The sequence below is a fragment of the Accipiter gentilis genome, chromosome 9, assembly GCF_929443795.1.
Source record: "Accipiter gentilis chromosome 9, bAccGen1.1, whole genome shotgun sequence".
Lineage (NCBI taxonomy): Eukaryota > Metazoa > Chordata > Aves > Accipitriformes > Accipitridae > Astur > Astur gentilis.
The window spans coordinates 12,970,998-12,995,755 of record NC_064888.1 but is presented as its reverse complement, the minus strand read 5'-3'; the positions used below and the strand labels follow the sequence as shown (position 1 = coordinate 12,995,755).

The following is a 24,758-nucleotide window of genomic DNA, read 5'->3' as shown; positions in this document are numbered from 1 at the left end:
ACACAATAATGGGCTTGTTGTGGCTCATGCGGCTTTCCAAGATTGCACTGGGCTAAACATAAAGAGTTTTTTACTGTCCCATTTCAGGTGGCTGGCAAGGCAGAACACACGGCTGAAAATATGTCACGTGGTATCTCCTGGAAAATGACTGCATTGCTCGTGATCCTCACTTTCATGGCAAGACAACAAAATCCCTTAAGAAACCATTTATCTGTAAGAACAGACTTTATTGTTTGAAAATACATGACGTTTCTCATATGAGACTTGAGGGGAGCTTGGGGTAGTCTCTCTGGGAGTCAGGCAGTCAGATCAGCTTTCCTCCTTGGGCACGGCAGCCAGAGACCACCATCCTTTATGCCCTGGCAGCAGCCGTTTATGGGAATTTTCACTCCTGGGAACTAGCTGGAAAGCTGGCCAAGGGCTGCTCCCTCACTGGGCTCCTACCTGGCAGAGAGGCAGGGCTTGGAGCCTGCCCCACTGTCTGCCATGCCAACTTCACATATCCCTTCGGGATACTCAAGTTGCTTCACAGTGCTGTTTTCCGATAGTGCAAAATTTCTAATTAGACATTAACCCTTTAATATTAAACTATACTTGATCCTGCCTAGAGAACTGTAAGATTTCCAGCAAATGCAAAACATGTTATAGGTGAAAACATGGCCTATTGAAATCAAAATTGTAGGAAAAGATGATGTCAGTACAAGTTTTCCGGTTTACACTTTTGATTTCTGAGGGATTGTTCACCTATTTTCAAAAAACATTATCTTTGTGTTTCTTCTTTTTTATTATTTTTGTTTCCTTGGAAATACCATCTTTTTTTACATACCACCTGGATAAAATGTTTACTGTTTTCCAAACACCTCTTATTGGTGCGTATCAGTCCTGAAAAACCAAAAGTGCTTCAGATCCTTCAGGAATCGTTACGTTATTACTTCACAGACTCATAGAACAGCTGAGGTTGGCAGGGACCTCTGGAGATCATCTAGGCCAATCCCCCTGTCGTGGTTTAACCCCAGCCAGCAACTAAGTACCACGCAGCCGCTCACTCACTTCCCCCATCCAGTGGGATGGGGGAGGAAATCGGGAAAAAAAAAGTAAAACTCCTGGGTTGAGATAAGAACGGTTTAATAGAACAGAAGAAACTATAATGATAATGATAACACTAATAAAATGACAACAGTAGTAATAAAAGGATTGGAATGTACAAATGATGCACAGGGCAATAGCTCACCACCCGCCGACCGACAGCCCGCCAGTCCCCGAGCAGCGATTCCCTGCCCCCCCCCCCCCCAATTTCCAGTTCCTAAACTAGATGGGACGTCCCATGGTATGGAAAAAGAGAGACAACTCCAGACAGCAAAGTGCGCTCTAGATAGAGATCCTTGCCACAGCCTGCTCTCACGACGAGAAAAGCGCGGATGATAGCAGAGAAACTGGTAGAGAAAGCCGAGCGGTTACAGCCTCCTCGCAGAGGAGCGGGACTGTGAGGGCAGGGGGAGGAGAGGGGGAGTTGGAGAAATAAAACCCATTGGCCAGTTTGGGTCAGGTGCCTTGGTTGTGTCCTGTGCCAACTTCTTGTGCCCTGGCTGGCCATGAGAAGCTGAAAAATCCTTCACTATAGTCTAAACACTACTGAGAAACAACTGAAAACATCGGTGTTATCAACATTCTTCGCATGCTGAACTCAAAACATAGCACTGTACCAGCTACTAGGAAGACAGTTAGCTCTATCCCAGCTGAAACCAGGACACCCCCTCCGTAAGCAGGTGGCTCAGGACTGTGTCCAGTCAAGCTTTTGAAAATCTCCACAGATGGAGACTCCACAATGCTTGGAGCAACCTGTTCCACTGTTCTTATGTTTAAACAAAACGTCTCATACTTCAATTTGCGTCCATTGCCTCTTGTCCTTTCACTGGAAATCACCGAGAAAAGTCTGGTTCCTTCTCCTTTACTCCCCATCTTCAGGTATTCATACACATCGATAAGATCCCCTAAACCCTCTCTTCTCCAAATTGAACAGTCCCACCTCTGTCTCAGCCTGTCCTCATGTGAAAGATGCTCCAGTCTCTTAATCACCTCTGTGACCGTTTGCTGGACTCTCTCCAGTATGCCTGTATCATTCTTGTACTGGAGAGTACTGGACTCAGTACTCCAGGTGTGGCCTCACCAGCGCCGAGCAGAGGGAAAGGATCACCTCCCTTGACTTAGTAGCAATGCTCTGCCTAACGCAACCTGTGATACTGCTGGCCGCAAGGGCACATTTGAGGTTCACGTTCAACTTGTGTTCACCAGGATGCCCAGGGCCTTTTCTGCCAATCCACTTTGCAGCTGGGTGGCCCCAGCCTGTGCTGGTGGATGGGGTTGTTCCTCCCCAGGTGCAGGGCTTTGCACTCCCTTTTGTTGAATTACATGACATTCCTGTTTGCTCAATTCTTCAGCCAATCGACGTCCCTCTGTGTGGCAGCACAACCATCTGGTGTATCACCCACCCCCTCCCAATTTTGCAAACCTGAGGGGCCTCTCTGTCCCATCATCCAGGTCATGAACGAAGATGCTAAACAGCACTGGACCCAGATCCAGGTGTTGGATGCACAGTGCATTTGAACACAATCCCATGAAGGAAGAGCACATCAGAGTTAAAAAGCAAATTTTTATGTGTGCATTTGGCTGCCATCTCACCAATGAGCCTCGCAACCATGCTGTTATCCATGCTTTTGTCAGCATGAGCTTGAACTATTGCAAAAGCACAGCCAGCTGCTTTGAAGCTCTGCAGTAATACCAGGTGGCACAGTGACTGAAGCTATCGCCTTCCTGTCTGAAAGAAACAGTCATGTTACAGCGGTGCCAACAGAGAGGATCCAACCTGCTGGTTTTACCTCAAAACTCTCAGATGCTTTGGGACTTGCTTACATAAGAGGCCACTGTTTTCCCACTCATGCACCAATTTCACTAGCTAGAGCATTTACATGTGTTGACCATCTAGCAGAAAGGGAGTATCTGCTAGCAGGCAAGTTTCTGTGAAAAAGCCTCAACAGCTGAATTTGCTTCAGTGTGGGCGCTGTGTGGATTTGGGTTGCTTCTGGCAAAACTATCTATTTAAGAAACAATTTGGGACAGAGCTGGATTGAGGATCTCACTTGAAAGTCCCAGGAGATTTTTTTACATGATTACATGCTGTAGTAAAAAGAGATAAGTTTGATTCCTTGCATAAATTATGACTGTTAATAACTGAATTATAAATTTAAATATTATTATAATGAATTCTTTAGTACCTAACAATTATAGAGTGTTACAAACTCTGAAATAAACACTAGAAGTCTCTAAATAAACAACATATTTGTGGCCTGAAACTGGCATTTTTTTCTTCCGTTGTAGGAGACCTCAGGGCAATAGACTTCAAAGCTCTGGATTTCCATTTACTCCAAAGGAAAGGAAACAAGTGCCAGAGTAAGTAAGAATCAGACCTTGAATCCCATTAGATTTGGCCCCCTCTGATGGAATTTCCACCCTTCTGTCATGCGTTCTTCTGCTTCATTCTTCTAATTCAAATTCTTCAAGATCCTATGTGCTGGCGCACTTTCAGACCTCTCCTACACCTGATCTCTCTTATCTGACTTTCATTTTGCGAACTAGCAGTTCACTATATTTCCTTTCTTACAGTTGAAACAAGGAGGCTCCAAGATATAGAAAGGCTAATCTCACAGTCCTCAAAAGTATATCTGTAACTCTCATTCTATTTCTGTACTTCATTCTATATTCAACACCTTTTTTGTTGTTGTTGTTATATTTGTCTTTGATCCTGCTCAAGGCTCTCAGTCTGTGTTAGTTGGCTGTGAAGAGCCATGCCCATACGTAGCGTTAAGGCTGAAAGAAACTACAGAGCTGTAGCTAGAGTGGGGCTGGAAAGGGGCTGCCAAAGCAAACACAGGGCTGCCAAAAGAGTTCTCCTCTGAAGAATACTGCGTTTCTCAGCAGTGCCTGGCTCACAGCTCAAACCTAGCGTTAGGATTAGCCCTAGCACGGAGAGAACAAGAAAGCCTGATGTGCAGCTGGGATGGGGCTGGCAAAGAAGAAATAGGCCACCAAAAGAATTCTTCTCCGAGTAATATTAAGGCTCTGGACTAAGCCATGTCACGATCCTTTGGCTCAGCCTAGGCTTAGGGTTAGGGCTGGTGGAAAGGAAAAGCCCGAGTTCCAGTTGGAGTTGAGCTGCCAAAGGAAACAAACGGGCTGCAAAAAGGACATCCCCCTGAGGAACTGATAGTCCCGGGAAGTGCTGCTGTGTCTTTCCTAGGGCTCGGTTTAGGGTTAGGGTTAAACTTGGAAAAAAGCTCAGAGCTCCACTTGGAGTGAGGCTGGAAAGAAGCTGCCAACAATTAGTTTAGCCAAAAGGGGACTGTTTAGCCCCTGGAAGGGCTGGAGTGCCTTCTCAGGGCAAGGCTAGGATTAGGACTGGAAGAATCCATTCCTGTCACTTATGTACACAATACTGTGTTTTGTGCTTTTCTGGCACATCAGTACCTGCCTTAAAGGAGGTAATATCCACATGGAAGAGAGGTATAACCCCAAGGAGAAGTTAACAATGGGGGAGATATACCTCCCAGTTCAGACTAGACTGCTCTGCCACAAAGGGAAGGGTCTTGAACTTTCTGACACCCCGAGAAGGGCAAGGCTTAAATTCACGTGCGGTAAACGGCAAGGGTGACAAAAAGGCCACAAGCAGGGCCGAGGCACGGAGACGCAGGCCACAGACGCTGTCAGCAGTCTGGCACACCTTCGACCACCGCAGTCGAGCCGCTGTCGCTGCGGCCACCGCAGCCTTGGGTGCGGGCTGCCAAACCTCTCCTCCCTGCCATTTTAAACCCTGCGTCAGCAATCGGAGCGGCTGACAAAATGGAGGGGGAGAGCGCAGAGAACAAGATGGATTGTTATACTCCACGGAGGCGAAGTTAACTTCGGGAGGCCGCGCTCGGGCATTTTCACACAGCTCGTGCCACCTGCTGGCAAGCAGGAGCAGCCGCCTCGCAGGCCGGGAGGGAGGCACGCAGGCCCCGCGGCCCGGGCCGGCCACGCCGCCTCCGGGCAGGCGAGGCAGCGCTCCCTGACCGGCAGGGGCGGTCCAGGACCGGGCACCTGGCTCCCTACCTGGGTGCACGGCGGTTAAAATCGCCAGGGGAGCTGCGACTTGGCGACGGTCATCCGCAGAGGCCGGGCCGGCCGGCTGCAGGTCGCCCCGCGGGGGGTGGCCCCCGCCGCCCCGCAGGGGCCCGGGCCGTGCGACCCGGCCGGCCCCCTCGCTCGAAATGGCGCCGCGGGGGCTGCGCGGCGGCGGGTGAAATGGCTGCTGGGCAGCGCCGTCCGCCCTGCGGCGAGGAGGGCGGCTCACCTCCGCCTCCCGGCGGGAGCGGCAGCTGCGCCGCCGGCAGCGCCTGAGTAGACCCGCGTAAGGCAGAGCCCGGCCTGAGCGGGCTTCCAGAAGCTTCCCTGCCCTTACTAAAGATGGCTCCCGCGCCCATCGCGGGGAGCGCGGAGCGTCGCTTCACCCGGCCTCCTCGAGCCAATGGCGCTGGCGTGCCCCGGAGTCACGTGGGGTGAGCGAGCCAGTCACCGGGAGCGGCCTGACGTCACTTCTGCTCCTGCGGCGTCGTTCCCTAGCTGCGCGTACAGCGCTGGAGCGGGGCCGGGCGGGCAGCAGGAGGCCAGGCAGGTGAGCGGGGCGGCCGCGGGGCGCCGTGCTGGGCCCGGGGGGACGCCGACCGGCGGCAGGGTCCGGGCTCGGGTTCCGACCGGCGACAGGGCCCGGGCCGAAAGCGAGCGAGGGCCCGCGGCGCGGCCCGGCCCGGCCCAGGCCAGGCCAGGCCGGAGCTGGGCGCCTCCCTGCCCCCACAGGGCCCCCCGCCGCCCTGCCTGGGCTGGAATGGGTTTTCTCGTGCTTCCGTGCAGCAGGGACTTCGCAGTGTTTCCGTGCTGCTGGGTTTGCCAGTTAATATGCTGGAATGTTAATGGTGGCTTGTTTTCTTTTTAACGCTCTGCTGGTGCTCATCCTTCTTCTTAGTCTGTCGCTTGAAGTTGTCTTGCTTCAAATACCAGTTTGGAAACAAAACGCCTTAAACTCGCTGTAAATTCCTGCAAATTGTGTCATCCCAGTGGAAGAGTGGGGTTTAGTGGCGGAAACAGGATGTGTCTCTGAAAGTACTTCCACTTAAAAAAAAGAGAGATTTAATAATTGAGCTTCACAGCAAAGTGATTTTTTTCTAGCAGCAGGATTATTTTCTCACTTTCACCTCCTTGTGGTTAATGCTAGCTGTCTGGTGCTCTGGGTGCTCGTTTCTCACGCATGTTTAAAGTTACCTTTATTTAAAATGCTCTTAAATTTTATTAGACACTGTGCCTGTAAGCTATGAACAGTTGTTTGAAAAAACATATTGATAGTTGGGGTGTCTTGTGATATCAGAGGTTGAATATAGTCATAATTAAAGTATGTGTAACTACAAGGACTTGGGGTTTTTTATGTGTAACACGTGCGCTATTTGTGGAAGTAAGCTAGCGGTTTTAATACTACCTATGGAATACACAGGCTTGTGCCTGCTTATGCTGCCGATTTGCCCGTGAATGGCATCATTGTTCTCTGGTCAAAGCTGCACAAGATGACCCGAACTTGTGTTCTGGGCTGTGACCTTGACTGAACGCTATGTCTATAAAGCTAATTAATTCTTCAAAGGATAGCTTAAAACGTCTCTAAAACTTTTTTTACCATGTACGTTATGTTATTTACTCATTTGGCTTTATACTTAGCTGACGTTTATGGAAATTTGGAGCATCTTTTTGAACACCTATTTGCCAGGTAGAGTACTTGTGCAGTGTTATGTCTCAAAATGAAAGTTAGTTGCTAGAGCACCTCAAACCTGAGTACATGAAGGGTCTTGATGTAATTTTTATGCATGAAAAGTGGTATGTCCTGTTTTCCGGTAAGTTGGGAGAGGGAAGTCTCTGATGGAGGTGGGAGACAAATATAAATAGAACAGAGTTAAACTGTGTATTCAAGAAGGTTCTGGCTCTTACTACAGTACTCTAGTGATAACACCATTTCTATTACAGGTTGTAGTATAATTGAGAGTAAGTAGTAAGGGTACCTTGTTGTCTGAAAACCACCTAACAAAACAGTAAAGCATATTTTCTCGTGCACTTGCAGGAACACAGTGTATTAAACTGTCTAAGCAACCATGCTGGCCGCAAGGCTAGTATGCCTGCGGGCATTATCATGCCAGGCTATCCGCCCCACCATTACTCAGGCTTCCCCAGCTGTGAGGAACTCCAATATAAAAGCATACAGGCTGTGGCAGCCTAATCAGGTAAGATAATTCTCTTTCTAATGGTTCTGACTGCTGATATTTTTTAAGGGTTGAGTGTTTTGCCAAAAGAATCGCTTTGCACGGAGTATCTGTTTTGAATTATCGCGAGCCTTCTGCTTGTTTGAGGTACCTGCTCTAATTTACTGAACAAAGAGTGTTACTCGACCAAAAAACAGGGTTTTTTAAGGGCAATTGAAATAATATCTTCTGTTCCAATTACTATTTTCTCATTGAAATTACTGGAAAAAAGAACTTAAAGGAGGGAGCTGGTGATGGATAAGCCTTACTATGTAAGGTGGGAGGAGCAGAAATTCTTGTCTGACCTCCTCCTAGCTCCCTGTTTCCGAGTTTGAGTCTTAAATATAATATTAAGCTAAAAATTTTATTTTCAAAGGCTTTAGTCCCAATATATGTTTAGAGCTGTAGCCCAGGTTATCATGGGTCTTACTAGCAAGCATAAAAACTGAACTGTCATTATTCTAAGACACTGTTTATTCTTCATTGAGAGAAGATGTTTTATTTTTGCTTTCTGCCCAGGTAACTCATAACTGTTAGGAGGCGTTGCTCTTTTGTCATCATCTTGGTGAAAGTGCCAATGGCAAATTCTTCACCTCCTTTGTGTTTTCCTCTTAAGCATAGAAAACTGTTTTAAGCATCCTAACTTTGTAGGTGTGTTGGGGTTTTTTCGTGTGTGTGTGTTTTCTTGTTTTGTGTGGTTTGTTTGGGGGGGGTTGGTGGTTTTATATCTGTGAGGAGACCTACATAATTACAGTGTTGGGCCTAGATTTTGTTAGATTCAAAACACAACAAAACTGAAGCACTATGGTAAACTTCCTGAATTTTATTGCTCTAATGGCTGATGATAGCAGTGCTTGTAGATTTCAGCTTTTAGTGTTAAACAAACAGCTTTGAGTGAGCCCTTGGTTGCTCAGGTGCCTGTATAATAATTTAGAAATTCCTGGAAAAAATGGTAAGGAAACTTCAAAAGTTGTTTCTGAACTTATATACAAGTTTATTCTGTGTTGCTCTTGCAGCTTACTAAGACTTTGAGCAGCATGCTATATTTATTTAGAGCTGACAGCCTTAAAAATCTTAAGTTTATAGGCCTTCATTCAAGGTTTGTTCTCTAAATCATAAATCAAGTCTAGAGTTGAAAGCAAAGAACTTGTGCTGCTTTTCCAAACTTAGTGTCTGTAGAGTATAAGTATTGTGCAAGAATATTTTTTTACATAGAAGTGTTTACATAAAGAGTATTTTTACATAGAAAGAGTATTTTTACATAGAAAGCAAAATAATTTTTTTACAAAATAAAGAGTGTTTTTACATTTAAAAACAAAAAGTCTTACGGCCTTGTTTAGTACAGTGGGACTAGAGTAGAAGAAATGCACACTGAAAACTTCAGCTTCTGAAATTCACTGAATTGGTTCTATACTTCTAGAACATGTGGATGTTGCTCACAAAACTTTCTAAACTTTAATGTTCAGTTGTTTTCCTTAAGCACAACTGCTTCATGTGTTTGGGAGGTGAGCACAGATAAATAAGAGACTATGTAGCAATTTTATGTGTAGCAAGTAAATTGTTGAGAAATGTCTTCTATTTTATTTCATTGAATCTTTATGTTATTTCTGAATCTAACAGTGTTATGCCACCAGAGTAAGAACAGGTGTAAGGCGTGGAAAAATTGGCCAGGAAATTAAAGAAGCCGCATTTGAGCCATCTGCAGAAACGGCACTGAAAGGTAGAGTAGCTCTGCTTTAAATAGTGAGAATCTTTGAAGCTTGACTTAAGACTTCCTTGAATGAATCGGTTTCCTTCAAACTATTAAAGAGACTGAGAATGTTGTTTCATGTGCAAGTTTGCTTAGTGATCTCCTTCAAACAACTGGAGACAGTTTCCGTGCTTGTCTTTCCTTGTAAAGTTTAAAGCTGCAAATATGTTACAGTATAGAGAAATCTCTCATCTCTACTTCAAGCTGCTGTTGAGAACTATTGAGTCAAAAATGGTTGTCTCTTAATGGAGACTTGGTTGTAGATATTAAAAAATATACTAACACTTGCATTGCTATATCTACTTTGCTTACTGTTTAAAGGAAGGATTTTTCTACAGCATGTACAGTTTGCAAAAATAAGTTTCTGGTGCTACAGTTAGGTAAGGCATTCGCTTACTGTGCCTGCTAGTACATCTAGTGTGGCTCGTCATTTCAGTGGATTACAAAGGGATTTTTTAGATAGCAGTGTTCAGTAGAACAGACTTGTAAATGTGCTATAATAGCATTGAATTGACAGATGGAATATATGTAGATTGGCTAGATAGTGTCTTGGCTATAACACATTAGGAAAAAGTATAGCCTTAAAGAGACTTATATAACTGAAGGTATTTGATCTCAGTTGCTCTTACTTCAGTTATAACAATATTTTATGATTGATACTTATATTTGTAGCAGTAATCTGATATGTAGCACACAGGCAGTATGTCTAAAAATCAGACACTAGACACATAGTAAATCATATGTTGTTGCCCATGAGCTTTGGAAATGCCTTTTTGAACTGATTTGGATCTAATTGCTACCAAAGAGCTCTTGAAGGAGCAAGCATTAAGGGCACATGAATGAGACAAAAGGACACAGTGGCTAGTTTTTCTCCTGGTTTATAGCAGGTTGGATGGTGAAATGGTACACTAAACCAGCTGACAGGTAAACTCTTCTGTTGGAGAACCTGTTAACTAGTTTTGTGTTGGGATTACTGTCACTGTAATGAAGGTCAGTAAATGTGGCATGTTACTAGCTGGTCTCTTATTTCTTACTCTGTTTTATGAAGCTATATTGTGTTGGTAGGCTGAATCTAGAGTTTTTCACATGTAGCTTATTGAGAACTGGTAATGCAGTGACTCGAAGTTAAGTGGAGCTTTAAGAGAGAAGCCTAGTATGGATCAGCTAGTGCAAATAAAACAACACTCGTGTGAGGATGTTATTAACTCTCCAAGAAAAGCATTCATGAGAGTGTGGATTGTTCTGTTGTTTGTTTTTCTTTATATAGCTGATCGCCTGGGGAAATTTATTGTTGCTGGAGGGGCTGCTGTTGGCCTGGGGGCCCTCTGTTACTATGGAATGGGCATGTCCAGTGAGATTGGAGCTATTGAAAGAGCTGTGTAAGTAAGATAGCTTACTGTTTTAAGTAAAGAGTATATTAAGCGAATCTCCCTCCTCTTACCAACTCTTCTTTAGCGGGTATCGCCCAGTGTACACGCAGTTGTGGGGTTTTTAAGCTTTGAACAGAAAGCTCTTGCCTCAGTGCAGGATGTTAAAGTGTATAACTGAAAGCAAAATTTAAATTATCCTAGCTTAAATGGATATTGACTTAAGTGAGTTCCTTGGTTTTGAAAATTTGAAATTCTTTTGTGAAGAGTATATAAATATGTCTTACAAGGTGTGGCACAGATAATTTATGAAGCATAGTCTTCTGTAAAATGTATTGTTAAGGGTACTTTGCCTGGTATTCCTGTGAGACTGTTCATTAAACTTTAACACAGCGTGTTGGAAAGAGAATCTGCTTTGAACATGCTACTTATCTGGGTATAAGTTCTGCTCCAATAAATGTTTTGCTTAAAAGTTTGATGTATTGCTTTTTGGCCAACAAGAACCTGGCTGTGATGGCAGAACCATATAGTTACTTAGACTTAAAAGGTGGTTAGTGATAAGCATGGGCTTGGGAGAAGAAATGAGTGCTGGAGATGTTTTGCTTTGCTTTACTCTGCATTTATATTTGGAAATGACAATCCACATTCATATTGGATGCTTGCTAGTTGTATCTATGAGAAGCTTTTCATTGGTACAGCTATCTAATTTTTTTTCTCCACGAGCCTTGAAGTAATGGGTCAAAATTGTAAAGTGGGAGAAAATGTGTGCACTATGTTTAAGTTCGGGGTTAGCTGGGAAAGCTTCCTGTCCGTAGTATGACCAAATCATACTGCAGAAACTCTCATTCACATCCAGGTCTGTTGCTGTTGTTAGAGCTCTCAAAATGACATTCATGTCTTGTGATGTCAGGTAGTCATGTGCACTGTGACTCAGCAATTTGTGAGCTGCTCAGCAGGCTACTTACTGCCCAGTACACATTCTGTAGACATTTTTCCTTAAACCAGTTTGTTAGATATGCACCATTCTCTATTTTTTCCATAGTTGAAAAGCCTTCATTATTCTGTTTCCCATGTATGCTTCCTTCTTAGAATTGAACTATAATTGGCATTATTTTAATTTGCAGTGTTTCTAGAGGGTTATATTATGTTAGACCAGCATGATTTGAAAGTTCATCTCCCTGTTGTGAGGTAAACTCATGGCAGAAGTTGCTAGACCATACCATTGTTATGAAACCTCCCTTATATCCATAGCTATTAATATATTTAACAGCTTGATTGTGTTTTTAGTTGGTCTTCATTCTGATATTGCTAATTGCACAGCTGTGTATGACTGCTTATTTTTCAGTATTTGGCCACAATATGTGAAAGACAGAATTCACTCTACTTACATGTACTTTGCGGGAAGCATTGGCTTGACGGCACTGTCTGCTGTAGCAGTAAGCAGATCTCCGGCACTCATGAGCCTTATGACAAGAGGCTCCTGGCTGGTAAGCTTCTGTTAAAAAAATAAAAACATTTACTGAGAAGACCCCAGACGAGATGGTTGATATAAAAATGTGAAATGTAGACTACTTGGTGAAAAGTAAGGCAAAACTTCACTTACAGTATTGTCCTTATCCATACAGACTACGTAAGTATCCTAATGATGTTTTGTGATTTAAGATTTGGTGATTCTAATTACATGCTGACATGTATGTTCTATACTTCTTTGGTAGTTTGTCAAAGTTAAACTACATGAGCAAAAAAATGCTATGTTATCCTTACCAGCTATATGCAAGTAAGAACCTCATACAAATAGCCATCTGAGGCTAATGACACTATTTCTAATGCTTTCTAAAAATGGAAACTGAGGTCCCTATGTGTTCTTACTCCTCCCTGTGCTCTTCTGTATAGCTCTTTTGAGAGCAGTTTCCTGTTTGCCAAGGCTGAAATGATATTGGTAGACAAAACATCCAGGCAAACTGCTAACAAAAGGTGTCTGCTTAGTACATATTCAGTATGTTAAGTGGAATATGATAATAGTTAAATGCCAACACCTACATAATTTTAGGGAGATTAATTTAATAATGCATCCTTGATGATAAACCAGAGTTGTACATTTCTGACCAGTTTGCTAGCTGCTGGGTGATTCTGCTTGGAATCATCAGTAAGAAGAGGCAATGAGATTTTTAAAAAACATTGGTAGCAAAAGCCAGTATTGGCTTTGGGTGGAGAAATGTACAGGAAAAAAGTAAGGCTGACATTTCAGGTACCTTAATGAGGATTAGAGTAGGGGGCAGAACCATGTGTTTTCCTTCTCTTGCCTTACACAGCTAAAAGATTGTTGCCATCTTACTGCTAAACTTCGATTCCTGGAAGACTGAGTGAAAGTAAAATGATCTCAGTTTACAAGCTAGGATCTGCAAAGATTTGACTGTAACCTTACAAGAGTAAAATTGACAAATGCTCCAGTTAGGGATTAGGTTGCTCTTTTCAGAATTGCACTGTTGACTTTTAGAGTAGGGGGTTAGAACAGACACCATATGTCCTAATGCGAACTTGAGCTCTGTAATGCTGTTTTTACAGGCAATAGGTGCAACTTTTGCAGCTATGATTGGTGCTGGCATGTTGGTCAGATCCATATCCTATGAAAATAGTCCAGCAGCTAAACATTTGGCTTGGATGATGCATTCAGGTATGTGGTTTTATTGTTCATTATAGAGATGTCGGTGCTTCGGCGTGACCAGATTCTTACCTTAACAAAACTTTCACTTTAAGGTAAATTTTTACATACTCCTGTAGGAGAGCTTGTATTTTTCAGAGACCAATGAGAACTCCTGAATGTCAGGAATATTTCTCAAGTATTCTTAACATAACTCTTAATATTTCTCATAATCTTCTAAAAGTCGTGCTCAAGTTAAACTTGAGATATGTATATCCACATTGGATAAAACTAATTGGTTTCATAGCTGCTTTGGATTCGTGACTGTTTTCTGCCACTATATCTTGCATAAGCACTATTGCCTATGATTAACCCTTCCGCAGTTGTACAGGGTAGGAAAGTATTTGAAAACTTGACTAGAAAAAATGAGATTTTAGTATTAAACTGCAGCTTCTTGAATACATGTTCCCATCAGGTATGTAAGCTGTGGGTACAGATCGGTTTCTCACTCATACCTACTTCAAATAACAATGGCTATGACTTTTCAAAACTGTTTTGGCAGAAACAATTTATGGTTCAGGAAAAACATGTAGATGTTAGTCATGGAAGTTTTATTTGCCTCTCAAGCTAACATTTCCACCAAGAAGAAATTGTGGTTATTTTAGCGATTGTTATTAAGTTAAACAACCTAATGTGATATTAATGGGCTAAATAGAGGTTTCATACCAATGAAACTCTACCAAAAAGTTTAACTTACTTGCCTAACTAGTTATGTAGCAGAAAATCTGTCCTGCTTTTCATTGTTGAGTGCTCCTATGGCTATTATGTAGTTGATTAGTCCATGCTAAATATCTCTTACCAGCTCTGTTTTGAACAGATCAATGTGTTGACTTTTGTTAGTCTTCCAAAGACCAGCTTCCTGAAGTACTCTCCAGAGCTAGATAAAGTAGGTCATGGAATTTAAGGTTGCCAATTTATTGTGCTCTGTGCTGGTTTTGGCTGGGATAGAGTTAATTTTCATCATAGTAGCTAGTTGCCAGCTGGGATAAAACCACTACAGCTCCCTTCTAGATAGGTGCACAATCAAGTGTATTGGTATTTTGTCACATAAGTAGATCAGTTTGAGCCATGTTATTTGACTGGAGGAAAAAAAAAAAATTTGTTTTGCCGGGTGGTGTTTTTACCAGAACTGTTCCAAATCTTACAGGTGGTGTTTTTTTTTTCCTTTGACTAGGTGTCATGGGTGCAGTGGTGGCTCCTCTAGCCTTCTTGGGTGGTCCTTTGCTGATCAGAGCTGCTTGGTATACTGCTGGAATCGTTGGAGGGCTCTCGACTGTGGCTATGTGTGCTCCAAGTGAAAAATTTCTGAACATGGGAGGACCACTTGGAATAGGCTTAGGCTTTGTTCTCGCCTCTTCAATTGGTAAAGTACTGTTTTAATACTGTCAGATAAAGTAGGTTATAAACTTAAGCTGCTAAAATGCAGCTTGCATTTAATTGCAGGCTCATCTGTCCAGTTAAGATTTGCCTTAAAAAGCCCTTGCAACTCTAGCACAGCAGAAAATACTCTTAAACTTGTTCGTGAAAACAAACATGAATTTACAGTTCTGGCAAGTGTTAATTGGACAAATGGCCAATAGTGTGGTGGCTTGTATTTTTAGTTAGTGTCTAGGGAAGACAATAAACATTATCATAGTTCTCGATCCACTTGTTCTTCTCCCTTACATGTTTCTAGGCATTGTTGTAGTCCTAGGGACAGAAGTACTTTCACATGAGAAAAGTACACATGATTTCCCTAGAGTGTTCAAAACTACTGGATCAGATTGTATATGTGACATCTTCAGCTCGTGTATTAAAGCTCTTGGTATCAAAAATGCACTACAAGCTGAGAATTGAATACTCACTGAAAAACATGTGCTACAGTAACTGAAATTTGACCCAATTCAGAGTAGGAGATGCACATAGTAGCCTTCTTTAACACTATTGTACATTCCTCTCCAGGATCCATGTTCTTGCCTCCTACTTCTGCTTTTGGTGCTGGCTTATATTCAGTAGCCGTTTATGGTGGATTGGTACTCTTCGGCATGTTCCTTCTCTATGATACGCAGCATGTTATCAAGCGTGCAGAAACTATTCCATATTATGGAGTAACAAAATATGATCCAATCAATGCGTAAGTATTCTGTGTTAACACAGCTGATCTCGGTGTCTGTGTAATAATTTACTTCAAGCTATATTGAAGTATGCTTTAAAAACAGCCAGACCTTTGGTTTACTGTTCAAAAGTGTATTGTTGTTAAATGTGAAGAATCACAGGGTTTAAAAATACAATGTGAAAATAGCTAGTGGAGCTAAAACTGAAAGTATCTGCCTGAAATGAGAGAAACAGGATTGCACTTGTGGTGTCACATGCTTCCAGCAGTACTTTCTAAAAAGTATTTTTGTTTTCTAAAGCATTTCTGGGAGAATTTATAGCTGCTTATTGAAAATACCTGTCAATATCAGCTGAGACAAAAAATGTTAACTCTTTCATAGTTGCTTAATATTCACTAGTCTTTATCACTAAACAAAAAAGCTTCAACAGTGTGATAGGTAGGGAAAGAAGGATTAATTGACTCTCAGTAAAGACCAAGTCTGATTAACAAGTAACTTGCTTGTAAATGTTGCCTGTGATCTTAAGTGAATTGTTTACCTTCTTGATTCTAGTTTCTTACAGTTAAAATAGAATAACACTGACCACCTCTAAAATTCTTGGAGATAAACAGATAAAAGTACAGCGTAAAAGCAGAGGGCTACTGTATGAGAACAGCATACTGTCTGTTATGACTTCTGTAAATAGTTCCTGCTGGCAGAGATGGTGTCACAAAAATACAGGGGGTTTTTGACATACCAAGCACTGAGGATGGTCATAGTTGGGTTTTGTTACAAGTGCTTCATGTAGGCTTTTAAAAATGAAGCATAATAGTGTGAAACACCAAATAATACTCTTTCTGTTCAACAGTACTAACTTCGATTTCCTGTTTCCTAGGTGCATGGGTATCTACACAGATACACTGAACATCTTCATTCGGGTGGCCACTATGCTGGCAGGTGGTGGAGGTGGCAGGAGAAAGTAAACCTAGACTCCTGTTTGCAGCTGTCTGACAGTCTAACTAGTGCACATTTGAAGTAAAAATTCATGGTTACAAGAAGTTGTGCTGCAAATCAGAAGTTTAAAGGATATCGGCATATTGTTTCAGTGCAATGTGATTCAGATTTCATAGTTTTTCTTCAAATGCTTTCCAGCTCTGTGTTTAAAATAGTGTGAACTGCTTCTGATTGTATATTATTTGAGGAAAGTAAATTATTTTTAATACATGGGTAAAATAGTCTATCTGCCTTTGAATGGGTTTGACAGCATTTCAGCTCTTTCTTTTTTTACTGCTACTTCATAGTAAAGGAAGTAATTTCTAAACTGGTATCCCATATGCAGATAGGGACACAAGCTACTTCATGAAATGCTGTTGAGATGCATCAGTTTTCAGTTAAGGTTGCATAAATGATATTTTGGTGACACATTAAGAAGAACTGAACAAGTCGGATATGGCACTAAATGCAGTAATGACTTCTATCTGGGCAGAAATTTCAGAAAGATTTAAGCAATTGTCAGAAATGCATTGGATTTGACAGGTGAGGTGACCAAAAAGTATAAAGGGGACAAGATGAGGAAACTATGCAGCATTTGTCCCATATGAACTTCAGTCTCTTTCTGGAGTGCACATGAAAACTCCTTGCTTCAATGTTGACTGGATGTAATAGCTAGGTTCTTTCGATACTAGGTCTATCAAACTGTTGAATAGCTATAGACATGTGTCTGTCTTCCAGTGACTACGTTTCAGTATTGCAGATGAAGCTCTCTTCTTCAGAAGAGCTAGTGCTCACCTCTTAGAAGCTTGTACAGTTGGCACAGAAAGAAGGAATTGAGGATGGTCTGCTGTAAACCTAAGTATCATAAATTTACCATACTGTTGTATGCTTTAGTCTGTTTCTAATTGTTTTCCAAATTGGTATGTTTTAGCTTGGTCTAAAAGAAATGTTCACTATCAGTGAAATTGATTTAACATTAAGAAATTTGTACTTCCCAAACTCTATTGTTATATGTTGGAATAAAAGGTGAGTCCTTGGGCACAAGGAAGTTTTGAGCTAATGTCAACAACTCAAACTTTCAATTTCTGGTAAATATGCTAAGTTTATGTATTGACTTATGGAACAATAAAATTCTAGCCTCGCAAGTTGGCTACTCTCATTTTCCCTGTGTTAACAGAAATATTTTAGTACCCCTGCACTAATAACTTGGTGAAGAGTACTACAAATATTTTTTTGGCTACGGTTTTCTTTGTAAGAGAATGTGTATTCCTCTGTAAAAAAACCTGCAAAGATGCTAGCCAGTGAAACTGGAAATAATCTTTTTTGGGATGTTTCCCAGATGGAAGATCCTTGTCTACACTTGCTTCAAGTGGTTGTGTTAGGGTAACGTGTTGGCTACTGACTACAGCCGGTGCTGCTTTTATGTCTGTCATGCTGCGATATTTTTAGCCTCTTCAATCATAGGGAAGAAACTGGATTGTGAAGAGCCTTGTTGCAACTCCTTTGTGCTTAATGATTATACAGCACAGTCAGTTTCTGGCACTATTACAGCTGAAGGAAGATCTAGTACGTAGATGGAAGATGTCTCTGGGTCATGTCAAGTGTAAGTAGCCTGTTTAGAGGGTTTTAACTTTCTAAGCAATTTCATATGCTTAATCAATTTCTGCATACTGCTGTAGCTGAACACAACAGCGTGCTTGTCCTCAAATCCTGAAATCTACAGGGAGCTCTCTTGCAACAAAATTCTAGTATTTGTGCCTGTAATAAAGGAATTTTGCCCAACTTTTCTTTTTGTCTAGATTCTGAGGACAAAGTTTTAGAGGTTGGCTATGAACCAAGAGAGGGATCCTGGATTGCTTGAAACAGTAAGGTGTAGAACACAACACGCTGCAGGAAGCTTTAATAACCTTTTAAGAAAAAAAAGGCAAAATAATGCCTGAGGAGGCATGAGCATTCATTTGTGCTCAGTCTTCTGAAAAGATGTGGGTTGACTCCTGTGGATGAGATTGTATCAGTAGGAAAATAATCTGTTAGTGCTATCCAGTGTGTGTCTCCAAGAAAAGGAAAACAAGATTAAGAGTTGTTTCTTTACATTTGAAGTCTTAAGTGAAGCATTAAGATTTATCTTAATTAAGATGGCTCTAATTTGGGGAGGGTTGAAAATCTAAAATGTGGTAGTTTGATAGGCATAAGAGCAGGTGCCCCTTTTTTTCAGGGAGAGCATTGTCTTGAGAGCTTGTGCTGGCTTACTGTCAGGCTACTCTTGGAATGTAAACAGACAACTTGAAAACTTTCTAGAACTAAAAAAATTGTTTAGATTTATCAATAGAACTTATTAAGGTGATGTTACTGTAAGTAATTTATTTTGGGGTTTCATTTCCTCAATTGAAGAGGCCTAATTGTAAAACCTGAGAGATTCTTTTAAGTAGGTACTACGGTCCATTACGTATGTCTTGCTCAGCAGCTTTGAGACCAAATACAGCTGAGGAAGAACATTTTTGGTTTGTGTCCTCCTAAACACTGAATACTTTCAGAAGGAAATTGGGTGCTTTATATCCTAAATTTCAGATCTGTAAAAGCTCATCAACCCTGTGGTTAGACCCTCTAATTCCTAATGCCCTGTTTCATGCATTTCTGTAAACTAGGAAGGGAAAATGGTTGTTATTAGGAGGGTATAAACTCATAGAAATCCAAAACTAGCTGAGGAGTAAAGCTTTCCCCCCCCACCCCCCCCCCCGAATAAGGAATGTTACTTTAATTTATTTTGCTGACTGTATTTTGCCCTCTCCTTAGTGGGCTCACCATGTCTTTGACGATTGGTTACAAGAGGCTCTTTTTTTCCTCTTTAGATTCATTATTGGGTCAGGTTGAAGAGGGTTATACATAACTCAATTCCCTTACTGACTTTTAGTAAAGACACGACAGAATTTTGCTGGATATTTTTAGATAACTACTTTTAAAGGGAGTGAGAGAAATCAGTCACAAAATCAAGATCAGATTTTTCATGGTTTCTTCTTTCAAGTTGTGATGGGTTGACCCTGGTTAAACACCAGGTGCCCACCAAAGCCGTTCTATCACTCCCCCATCCTCAGCTGGATAGGGGAGAGAAAATATAACAAAAGGCTCGCGGGTCGAGATAAGGACAGGAGAGATCATTCACTATTACTGTCACGGGCAAAACAGACTCAGTTTGCAAAATTAACTCAATTTATTACAAATCAACCAGAGCAAGGTAATGAGAAATAAAATGAAATCTCAGAACACCCTCCCACCACCCCTCCCTTCTTCCCGGGCACAACTACCCTCCCGGATTTCACCACCAAGCCCCCCCAGCGGCACAGGGGGACAGGGATGGGGTTTATGGTCATCACACGTTATTTTTTGCCGCTTCACCTCCTCAGGACGAGGGCTGATCACACTCTTCCCCTGCTCCAGCGTGGGGTCCCACCCACGGGAGACAGTCCTCCACGAACTCCTCCAACGTGGGCCATTCCCACGGGCTGCAGTTCTTCACGAACTGCTCCAGCATGGGTCCATTCCACGGTGTGCAGTCCTTCAGGAGCACACTGCTCCAGCGCGGGTCCCCCACGGGGTCACAAGTCCTGCCAGAAAACCTGCTCCGTGGGCTCCTCTCTCCACAGATCCGCAGGTCCTGCCAGGAGCCTGCTCCAGCGTGGGGTTCCCACGGGGTCACAGCCTCCTTTGGGCACCCACCTGCTCCGGCGTGGGGTCCTCCACGGGCTACGGGTGGAGATCTGCTCCACCGTGGACCTCCCTGGGCTGCAGGGGGACAGCCTGCCTCACCAGGGTCTTCCCCACGGGCTGCAGGGGAATCTTCGCTCCGGCGCCTGGAGCATCTCCTCCCCCTCCTTCTTCACTGACCTTGGTGTCCGCAGGCTTGTTTCTCTTACATGTTCTCACTCCTCACTCCGGCGGCAGTTTCTCCCCGTCTCAACTTTTTTCCTTCTTAAAAATGTTATCACAGAGGCGTTACCACTATCACTGATTGGCTCGGCCTTGGCCGGCAGCGGGTCCGTCTCAGAGCCGGCTAATATGGGCTCGCTCTCTCTCGAACACAGGGGAAACTTCCAGCAGTTTCTTACAGAAGCCACCCCTGTAACTCCCCCCCCCCGCTACCAAAAACCTTGCCAAATAAAACCAATACACAAGTAAATAAACTTGTACGTAAGGAAAACACAATTTTCATGTTTTCAAGTGAGATTTAAGAAGTTTAGTATTGTTTAGCGTGAAGAAGCTTAAGCAGCCACTTAACTGAGAAGAAATACAGGAGAAATATGTATTTCTATGTAAGCATAGCAGGGAAAAAAAAAGGGAATAAGTTTCATTAGCCAGAAACATGATCCTATTAGAATAATGATAAAACAGGGTAGAACCCAGGAACACAGTTCCAGGGGGGAAATTTCAAAATTTGCCATAGGTGTTAATGGGGCTTGTGGTTAGTTCTCTTGAAGTCCTCAAGTCAGTTTTGGATCTCCTGCTATAGTGCAGTGGTTCCTGGGAGCAATATTTTGGTAGAAATTATGCAGGAGATTGGGCTGGACAGTCACGTTATGGCCTTTTTTAGGCTTGAGATATCAAAGTCGGTTTAGTAATTACACAGTAGTGGCACTTGAGAGTCTTATTTCCTCGGTCAACTGAAGCAAGTCTGTCACTTGGACTATAGTTGCATCCATGAATTACAAGGGAATAAACTGGGGGTGAGGTGGAAAAGGTTTTATTGGTTTTGTTTTCTTTGTTGTATAGTAAAATTGAGAATCTAGTTTGGTGGCTGCAGTGAATACAAGCACATTGGTCACTCATACTGATAAAGGTGGACAGAGGTGTGTGCCATGTTTCCATGTTGGTTAGGTAGTCCAAGGAAGCAGGAATTGCTTCAAGAGCAACATGGTTGATATTTTGCCTGTGTGCCCTTTCATATTGGCGTGTGTGCTTTGGTGGCATCTAACTGGGGCAGTGGGACAGATGTGGGTGTTGGGTGGCAGGAGTACTTTCCTTGGCAGAGAATGTGTAAGTACAATAGTGTCGTGGTTTAACCCCAACCAGCAACTAAGCACCACGCAGCGCTCACTCACTCCCCACCCCCCATCCAGTGGGATGGGGGAGGAAATCGGAAAAAAAGTAAAACTCCTGGGTTGGGATAAGAACGGTTTAATAGAACAGAAGAGAAGAAACTAATAATGATAATGATAACACTAATAAAATGACAACAGCAAGTAATAAAAGGATTGGAATGTACAAATGATGCGCAGGGCAATTGCTCACCACCTGCCGACTGACACCCAGCCAGACCCTGAGTGGCGATTCCCTTCCCACCCCCCCGACTTCCCAGTTCCTATACTAGATGGGATGTCACATCGTATGGAATACACCGTTGGCCAGTTTGGGTCAGGTGCCCTGGTTGTGTCCTGTGCCAACTCCTTGTGCCCTGGCTGGGCATGAGAAGCTGAAAAATCCTTGACTTTAGTCTAAACACTACTGAGCAACAACTGAAAACATCAGTGTGTTATCAACATTCTTCGCATGCTGAACCCAAAACATAGCACTGTACCAGCTACTAGGAAGACAGTTAGCTCTATCCCAGCTGAAACCAGGACAAATAGAGACAAAGAGCTCCACCAAAAAAATGCCAGCTGAAAGTGTAGTATTTCCAGCACACACAGGGATTAAGAAGCTATTTCCTCCTCAGGTTCCACCTGTGGTTCAGGGAATTAGCTAAAATTCAGTATAAATGCCACCTCGGATAGCGTGAGAAGTGGGAAGGCAGAAAGTGTTCTTAAGCAAACTGGAAATGGAGGACTAGAAACAATGAACTAGGGTCATCTTCAGACTCACCCTGAAGAAGGAAGTGTCTTTAACAAATAAAGTTGAAGAATATACAAAATTGCAAGACAGAAGTGTGTCAGGTGAACACTTGGAGACAGGAGATGAATGAAAACACAGATTACTATGTAGCCTGCTAACCTGTGACTTTATCAGCTGGAAGTTTGAGTCATTTGTACAATAGTGTCCTTTAAGGCATTAATTTTATGAAAGGAGCAGCAAATGTTGTACTATGTCTTTGCAGTTGAAAAAAAAGCAGTTGCTGTTTGCCAGGCTGAGTTGGGGCCTGGGAAGGAATTGGAGTGCAGAGGTAAGTATTTCTGAATCATCCAGGAGAATAAGGGAATGCATCCTTTGATTTGCATTACTAATACTTAAGTTCAAAAGCCACAAAGGAGGTCTTTTGAAATCTTGAAAAAAGTAGTTTGAGTTCTTACTGTTAAATTAAGGTATGCTCCAGAGTGTCTTTTTGCCAGAAGGAAACTAGATAAATTCTTAAAATTGCAGTCTTCATAGAGTCGTCATTTCTGGAGGTGGTATGCTAACATAAGATTGATTAATATTTAGTTAAAAGCTCATGCAATTCTAAGAAGAATCTACATTTGGTATATGAGAATTTTTTCTAACCAGGTTGAAGCAGCTGCTTGTGGCATAAGGAAAATAAAACAGGTGGAGTAAATCATCTTGTTAAATTTAGAGATAAATGAAATTAACTTTTGAGCTGTGAGAAGACAGGGAGCATTAAGAACTTTCAGGATACAAAGTTAATTTAATTCAACCTAGACTAAGTTAATGGTGAACCAGCATGGTTCTCTGGGAGTATGTGCTGGTGTTGTGGTTTAACCCCAGCCAGCAACTAAGCACCACACAGCTGCTCCCCCAGTGGGATGGGGGAGAAAATCAGGAAAAGAAGTGAAACTCATGGTTTGAGAGAAGAATGGTTTAATAGAACAGAAAAGAAGAAACTAATAATGGTAATGATAACACTAATAAAACGACAACAGCAATAATAAAAGGATTGGAATGTACAAATGATGTGCGGGGCAATTGCTCACCACCTGCCAATCGACACCCAGCTGGTCCCTGCGCGGCGATTCCCTGCCCTCCATTGCCCCCGGTTTATATACTGGGCATGACATCCCATGGTATGGAATACCCCGTTGGCCAGTTTGGGTCAGCTGCCCTGGCTGTGTCCTGTGCCAACTTCTTGTGCCCCTCCAGCTTTTTCTTGCTTGACTATCCTTGACTATAGTCTAAACACTACTTAGCAAGGACTGAAAACATCAGTGTTATCAACATTCTTTGTGTACTGAACTCAAAACATAGCACCGTACCAGCTACTAGGAAGACGATTAACTCTATCCCAGCTGAAAGCAGGACAACTGGCCTCTGTTTTCAAAGGGGAAGGGTATGTAGTGTAGAAACTGCAGGCTGTAGTTGTGCTCACAATATTAGGGGCAGTAGTGACAGCGTCTCGGATATAGTAACTAGCAAAGACCAAAATGAAGAGCAAGACTGAGATTGTAATTTCTCCTAGCAGTTTATGGTGAGTTTATAATCACTTAGGAGACAGACCTGGTGCAGGGTTTAAAACATCTTTCACAGAGCTTTTTCAGAGCTGGCGGCTGTGCCCCTGCGTCTCGTGTGTGGTCTTTGTGGTCTCTAAGCTCTGTGTTGTTCACTCTGCTGTCTCTTCACAGGTCACTCTTCTGGAGAGCCTTGGTCTATTAAGGTGGGGCTTGCAGCTGTATCTATTTTGTTTGTTTTTAACTTTCCTCCGGCAGGCAATGCAGTGAAGACAGAATAACAGATGTGTCCCCTTTCCCCCGGTTTCTTTGTGATTTCTCCCTCTGGCCTTTCAAGGCCTTAGATGTGATGAGGGCCAGTTTATCTGATAGCTGTAGACATCTAAACAGAGAGTGTACTGAAACAAGGCAAGGCTTCAGTCCAACAATATTTACATTGGATGCAGTGCTAAGTGTGCTATGCGTGAGGGAAATGTTTTCTTCCTTTGGTAGTCCGGTCCTCTGTTTCAAACAAGATGTGATTTAGGAAAGTTGTTTTTGACAGCTCATCTGCCAGAGCTTACACCTCTCTGATGGAGTAGTGAGAGGAGCTGTGTAACCTTCTCATTACAGAAGCAGATCTGTTCCTGCTGCATGTCACCTTTTCCCCCAGAGTGGGGAAAAACACAGGTGCCTAAACAGGGAGGGTTATCCCTCTTGCCACTTACCATGGCTCTGAAAGATTTGTCCTTTCACTCTCAGCTGCTGCTTCTTGAGAAAGCTCTTTTGCTTTCTTTTTCCTTCTTTCAGAAAGATGACAGAAGAATACAAGACACTATTGGGTCTTTCCTACAAAATAACTAGTCTGGTTGCCCAATGCTTAGTTCCAGAAAACTTAGTATGAGGAAGTGGGTACAATGACAGATGTCTGGGCAGGCATCTCACTCTTCTTTTTACTGAATAGATAAGGCATTTAATTCAGCTGGCAAGCCTCCAAAGCAGAAAATACTGTGCAGCTGTCAGCCTCTAGGCCATCTGGAAAGATTTTGTGATTGATCTCTTTCTTAGAAATGTAGATAAACCCTGTCTATACTTACCTGACAGGAGGTGGTTGCAGGGATAACAGAGGGAGTTTGTTCTTCTGAGTGGGTATAAATGC

The 24,758-nt window shown here is 42.7% G+C and overlaps 1 protein-coding gene and 1 long non-coding RNA gene across 3 annotated transcripts in view; both read left to right on the top strand.

Moving 5' to 3' along the window:
* Positions 1–3,367, top strand: part of LOC126042536 (uncharacterized) — an 81,675-nt gene extending 78,308 nt beyond the window's left edge. The window contains exons 4-5 of one of the 2 annotated variants that reach the window (XR_007507212.1): positions 88–213; positions 2,439–3,367. This is a non-coding gene — a long non-coding RNA (uncharacterized LOC126042536). Of the gene's footprint in view, positions 1–87; positions 993–2,438 lie in introns of those variants that run through there. The other variant, XR_007507211.1, reaches the window with a different exon arrangement.
* Positions 3,368–5,601: 2,234 nt separating this feature from the next.
* Positions 5,602–17,398, top strand: GHITM (growth hormone inducible transmembrane protein). The gene is made up of 9 exons (XM_049809709.1): positions 5,602–5,707; positions 7,193–7,352; positions 8,991–9,090; positions 10,388–10,499; positions 11,833–11,974; positions 13,053–13,161; positions 14,363–14,551; positions 15,130–15,301; positions 16,156–17,398. The coding sequence occupies exons 2-9, from the start codon at positions 7,224–7,226 to the stop codon at positions 16,241–16,243; spliced, it is 1,041 nt and encodes a 346-aa protein (XP_049665666.1). The 5' UTR covers positions 5,602–5,707; positions 7,193–7,223; the 3' UTR covers positions 16,244–17,398.
* Positions 17,399–24,758: the final 7,360 nt, after the last annotated feature.